This window comes from Ailuropoda melanoleuca, chromosome 11 (genome assembly GCF_002007445.2).
Source record: "Ailuropoda melanoleuca isolate Jingjing chromosome 11, ASM200744v2, whole genome shotgun sequence".
Lineage (NCBI taxonomy): Eukaryota > Metazoa > Chordata > Mammalia > Carnivora > Ursidae > Ailuropoda > Ailuropoda melanoleuca.
In genome coordinates this window covers 106,522,949-106,529,286 of record NC_048228.1, presented here as the reverse complement: position 1 = coordinate 106,529,286, position 6,338 = coordinate 106,522,949, and the positions used below count along the sequence as shown (strand labels likewise).

The following is a 6,338-nucleotide window of genomic DNA, read 5'->3' as shown; positions in this document are numbered from 1 at the left end:
GGCGGCGGGGCGGCGCGGGCGAGGGAGACCGCGGCCGGGCGAGCGGGAGGGTGCTGGGGAGCGCGAGCGAGAGCCCAGAGAAAGGAGCCGGCGAGGGGAGGGAGCCGGCGGGAGGAGGGGACTCGCGGCTCTGCCGCCGCCGCCCGCGCAGCCGAGGGCGCACCGCCACCTGCCGGCCAGCCCTGCGCCCGCCGAGCGAGCGTCAACCGGCTCAGGGCCTGGGCAGAGGTCCTGAGGAGCGCTGAGCCAGAGAGCCCTTTCCTCCCTTCCTCGTTCCTCCCCTGCGCCTTCCTTCCTCCCTGCCCTCTTCCCTTCCTCCCTCCCTTTCTTCTGTACTCACTGAGCACCTACTCCTCAGGCACAGTTCCAGGCACTGGGGACCCAGGGGTAAACAGCCAGGTGCCAGGCCCTGGAGCTGACAGTCTGACCAGGGAGACAGACCGCACGCATGCGAACACCTTTATGGACAAAGTAACTCGAGAGAGCCAGAACTAGTACAGAGTGGAAGTGGGGAGGTGTTCTCCCGCAGGGTCCTCCTGAGAGCTGACAGTGTAGACAGCACCTAGGGGACTCTCTAAGCTCTGCAAAGGCCCTAAGGCTCCCCCAGCACCACTCACTCGTGGGCAGCCATGCCTGCGCCCTAGGCTTCAGGATCTGCAGAAGGTGCAAGCCTAGGTTCCAGCACCAGAGACCACCAACCGGGCAGCCTCTGAACAGGAGGATAGGCACCTGGAAGCGGAAGCATTTCGAGGGGTGTGGGGACTAGGTCCCATCCGGGGCCCAGCCTGACAGGCCACATCAAAGAGCCAGAGCTGAGGAAACTGAGGCTCAGAGCTCAGGAAGCCCCCGCCCAGGGTCAAGCACTACTTTGGGCAGATTTCAGTAGAACCTTGTGGAGTTCCCACCATGCGCTCTGTATTGGCCTGAGGGAAAATAGAAGCTTGGGAGGGGGAGCCTCACTGAGGCCAGACCAGCTTTGCAACGGAGGCCAGGAGGCCACGCTGGGGGAGCCGGAGGGCAGCCTGCCTCCATCCTTCCCCCAGAGCCTCTGCATTAGGTAAAACTCGGCAGGCCCAGAGTCTCTGTCATACCTGCCTCCCAGCTGGGTATCCTCACTCCAGAGAGAGAGAGAGAAAGCTTAATGGGGCAGAAGAGCAAAACCCTAAAACATCTGGGAAGGGTGGAGAGTGCGGGTTCCCTCCTGCCCCCAAGAATAGAAGCACCCAGCACTCTGTCTTCTGCTGCTGGCGCACCCCACCCCCCAGGCTCAACCGGAAGTCATATCCAATAACACAGAACGTCCCTGGGGCCCTTGCTGTCTGTGCCCAGCCCTGAGGGTTGGGATGCGGGGGTGGCCAGATGTCTAAGAAGTCTCTTCCCCTGGAATGTGCCCTGGCCCTCCCCCTCCGTGGTGTAAATTCCCAACCTGTCAAATTCGAAATCTCCAGCTCAGGCCCAGGGCCAGGAAGGGAAGCAGTGGGACCCCGTGTTCTGGCACGGAGAGCAGAGAGGAGTAGGACCAGGTCAGTTCAGGGCTGAGGGAGGCGAGCTGGGGGGATGGGCAAAAGGGCCCCCCGGGGAAGAAGCCTCCAAACAAAGTACATGACAGACTGTGGCTGGTGGGGAAGGCAGGGCCAGCAGCCAGAAAAGAGGTGGGTCGTGTCCCAGCTTAGACCCAGTGCCCCACCAGGCCTTCCCGACACACCAGCCTCCACCTCCCCTCCCAGCTGTAAAGTGACAGCAGGCCGCACAGGCTCTGAGCTCTGTCCCTGTCTGTTCGCTTGTTTTAATAAAAGGGAGCCCCTAAGCATTGTCCTCATGAAAAACTGACTGTGACAAACGACAGCACCTACTCTGTGCTGGACACGGTCCCAGGGGCGCCGGGGGGGGGGGTCCCTGCTCTCAAGGGCAGCAGGTGACTTTGCAGGTTATTGTATGTAATTATCACGACCAGGCTGTGGGGTGCGTGTGATGGTCCCCTTTCCACAGTTGAAGAAACAGACTCCAGGCAGTGACTGCCCGAGGTCCCCAGGCCAGAGCGGGTCAGAGACCAGACTCCAGCCCAGGTTTTCTGGCCCCAAGGTGGCCGGCATCCTTCCCACCGCCCCACATTACCTGTGGTCCGTGCACTGGGCTCACGGGCGTGCTGCCCTTTGGCCGCTCAGATGGAATCTTTCCGCCACGGACACATCACCGCCACCATGGCAGGCTCGCACTGAGGCCCACGTTATTGGTGATGTGGTGAAGGTACACGACTGAGTGGGGGGAGGGTCCAGACCTGGAATGCAGGCGGAGTGGCAGATGCCTCACCCCTGCTTTTTCCAGAACAGTCGTCTGGCTGCCTCTGCCCTGATAAGGCTGCAGGGCTTGCAAAACAGCAGGACTGATTCGTCCCTTCTCTGAATCCAAAGCTCAGAGGCGTGGTGACTCCCCGAGGTCACTCGGCTCTTGAACATTGCTGGACACGGGAGACAGTGACAAAGGAGACAGACGAGTTCCCCGTGTGGGTGAGGAGCTCCCGTCCCAGTGCAGACAGGTCCTGAGGAAAGCTCATTCCAGACAGGAGTGAGGACCTAGGAGGAAAGAAAGAAGTCACCACATGGAGGTGAAGGGGCCGGGTAACTTTGAGCTGAGAATGAGAGGCAATGGAAGAGGAGGAGTGGGAAGAGCGTCCCTGGGGGGGCTGGAGCACACAAGCCACCATCCCCGCCCAAGATGGGGCAGGCACTCAGGGAAGGCAGGCCAGAGGCTTGGTTTGTATGCACAGGCTGGTGCAATGTCGCTGGAGGGTTTTAAGCGGGGGGAACGAGACCCGCGACATTTCAGAGCTGTCTCTCCCACCACGGTGAGGACTGGGGCAGGAAGCCACTTAGGAGACTCCTGTCCAGGTCGAGAGAGGCCATGGTGGCTGGGCCCGGGCAGGCAGTGAGGGACCTGGGGAGCACGGAGGCAAGCCCACTTCCAGCACCTGCTGGGCCCACCTTCACTAGGGACCAAGTCAGGGACTCAGGGGACCTGGGTGCAGAAAGTAAGGAGAGCGGGTGGCAGTCAGGCTTCCCGAGGGAGAGAAGTCTGGGGAGACCACAGGGCAGTACCTGTGGTGCCCCCTGAGGCCGCGAGGGCGTGAGTGCTGCCGGAGGCCACGTGTGTGCGGATGCTTGGGTCCGGCATCCGTGCTCCCCGGGCGTGGGGTAATATCAAACACGCGCCGGGGTTGTAACCCCGATCATTCACCACAGGAACATCCTAAGCCGGGGGAAGCAGCCCCAGCCACCTCCCTCGCTGCCCCCTCGCTCCAGGCTCCACGTGGGGCACTGGGCTCCAGACCCCATCACACCTGGCCCCTGTTCGTGCAGAGCCCACGGTGGGGGGGGAGGGACAGATGGCAAACAGTGCCATCAGGGAAGTGGGTGCTCAGAGAGAGCTGCTCGGCTCCTCGGCTCCTACGGCAGGGGGAGCCCCTGTCTGGGGCTGAGGGAGGAAGGCTGCTCAGAGGGGGACACCCTTCACCTGATCCTTCAAGCAGTGACGAAAAAAATTGGGATTAGGACTTGTTGAGCTTACTCTGGGCCAGAGATTGTTCTAGAAGAAAGACCTCATTGAACGTCACGTCCGTCTGGTGCCTGCTACAGAGCGCCTACCCACACAGAGAGGCACTACCCCCCCCCACTTCGAAGACGAGGTGAGGGCACACCGGGGCTCAGCAGTTTACCCGAAGGAATCAAAGGGACACTCCCCCATGTGCCAGCTGGGTGTCCTACGGGACACACATCCCCTGGTTCTGTAACGGCCCCACCAGCACTGCCCCCACTCGGTGCTTCTCTGCAGGTCGTCCCTGGACCAGCAGCAGCAGCATTAATGGGAACTGGTTAGAAATGCCGGTTCCCGGGCCCCACCCCAGACCCACCCAACCAAAAACTCGGAGATGGGGCGCTGGGGTCTGTGTTTGAATGCGCCCCATGGTGGTTCTGACGTGGCCCCAAGTTCGAGAGCCACTGTGCTAACCCAGCGATTCTGGGCCTGGGCTCTATGTGAGAACCACGCGGGAGAACTTTAGAAAAATGCCAATGACCTCTTGACCTCTGTGCCTACAGCCCACTATTCAGCCCTCTCTAAACTCGCTGGGCAGTTCCATGAGCAGCCAGTGTGAGCCACTGACCCTGCCGCACGGCTTTTTACGAGGATCCTTGGAAGACTAGATGCCAAGCACCTGGCACGCGGTGGGACCCACGAAACGGAGCTTTCCCTGAGGTGAGTGGGGGCCCCACTGAGCCCCAATCCAAACCTTTTAGCTTCAAGATCCAGACTGGCTTCCTCATCCCACGGCAATGTCCCCCACCCAAGAAAGCAGAGAAATACTTCATCTCTCCAACTTTTAATCAGACCACTTCCTCATTAAGAGTCGCAGGCTTTTTTAAATTATTGAAGGTCTCTAGTGATAATAATTTATCTTTATAAATGTGACAAAGCTCAGCTTGCACAATTGCCCGCACGGGCCTGATTCCGAGACAGTCAAGGAATCCATGAGCCATGCTCTCGGGGATGCTGGGGGAGCCAGCAGGAGGGAGACTGAGGGGACAGGCCGTTAGGGTCCCAGGCTCTGCAGAGGGGAGCCTCTCCCCTGCACTGTGCCCCTGGCCTGGCCTCCAGCAAAACTAAGAAGTCTGCACCTGCTTGGTGGGGGGTGGGGAACTGCCAGGTGGGGGGGCAGCCAGATGTAGGGGGAGCTGCCAGGTGAGGAGAGGAACCTGCGAGGGGGGGGGGGCTGGGGAACCGGCCAGGTGGAGGGAGAAAGCTGCCAGGTTAGGAAGGGGGGGCTACTAGGTGTGGGGTGGCTGTGAGGGAGTGCTGCCAGATGTTGGGGGAAAGCAGCCAGGGGCAGGAGTAAGCTGCAGGGCGGGGGAGCTGCCCGGCGGAGGGGTAGGGAAGCTGCCAGGTGCAAGGTGGGGGGCTGTGGTGCCTTGTGGAGAAGTCTCCTAGTGACTTTCAGCAAATGACAAGGGGTTGGAAGTGACGGCTTTCAGGAGAAAGACCAAGTCCAGCAATCTCATTATCAGGTTGTCAAGGGGAAGGAGCAAAGCGGCAGGGAGGGCTGGGCAGGACAGTCATTCGGGCCAGGAGCAGAAGTGTGATCTGGAGACCGAAGGGAAATGTGTCCGGATGGAGAAGGAAGAAAAGGCCCCACAGTGAGACAATGGTCAGGCTGCTCCAACCTGTAGAGGGAGGGAGACAGGGCAGAAGGCAGTGGCCTTTCTCTGGATGGGCCATTCTAAAGGGGGCAAGGATGGCAGTTGTGGTCACTTCTTGGTGGAGGCAGGGATTTCTTTTCCCTGAAGCACCCGGATGTGTGAGAGGCCCACCCAGCAGGAGGCCGGAACCGGGCAGAGGCCAGGATGGCAACCGTTCCTCCCCATCATAGACACGGCACAGCTGACACAGTGCGGCAGGTTGGTGTCCCTTACCCGTTCACCGAGTGTTCACGGAGCACCTATCATGCGCCTGGCTCAAGGCCCCAGGGAGACGGCAGGGAACAAACCAATCCCTGGAAGGGTAAACAGGTGGAGAGAGCGGAAGAGGGCTCCCGGCAGAAGGACCAGTGCAGGTAATGACCTCGGGGACGGCAGTGTGGGGACAGGCGAGGACCTGGACACAGGGCTTCAGGATGGCAGAGTGCAGGGCAATGACAGCTGGGGCTGCCTGGTCCCTCAAGCATCTAGTGTAGTGCTGGGGTCCGGGTGACGACCAGAACAAGGGACTGGCCTCAGGGAGGTGATGCGGGCAGGCGGCTCAAGGACACGGGTCAAGGACACGCAGTGTGGCCACAGAGTTGGTGATGCTTCCCCAGCATCAGCATTCCCCCCGCCTTCCCCCTGGCAGCTCCGCCTACATCTGCCCCGCCCTGCCCCGGGCACTGTGCAATGTCACCCTGCTGGCCCCCGAGTTGACTGGGGGATGGGCTTCATCGTCATCTCCTTTTGAGATGGCTCAGCACAAGACAGCAGAGGGGCTCGCCAAGGCTCCGCCCGAAGCAAGCGGTGGCGGCAGGCTGCGCTCCCAAGCATGTGGCTGAAGAGCCCGGCAAGGAGTGGGGTAGGCCCCGGGCGCCCTCCTCTCTGCCAGGCCCCTCTGCCTTGCCTTCCACGTGCATCAACCCTCCCCAACCCTGTGAAGCTGGGATGGGGCTGGGACTATTACCAACTCCACTGACATTCAATGAGACTGGGGCTCCCCGAGTGACAGTGGCCCACCCAACCCCCATGGCAGGTAGGCACAGGCAGGGGGGCCTGCCCCGAGCCCCACTGCTCCCCACCTGTGTACATGCATAAAGCACTACAGGG

At 61.1% G+C, this 6,338-nt stretch overlaps 1 protein-coding gene across 1 annotated transcript in view; it reads right to left on the bottom strand.

The window, feature by feature from the left end:
• SORCS2 (sortilin related VPS10 domain containing receptor 2) overlaps positions 1-631 on the bottom strand; it is a 433,021-nt gene extending 432,390 nt beyond the window's left edge. Inside the window, exon 1 of the mRNA XM_034670980.1 lies at positions 618-631. Coding sequence (XP_034526871.1) covers positions 618-631 — 14 coding nt within the window. The remainder of the gene's footprint in view (positions 1-617) is intronic.
• Positions 632-6,338: the final 5,707 nt, after the last annotated feature.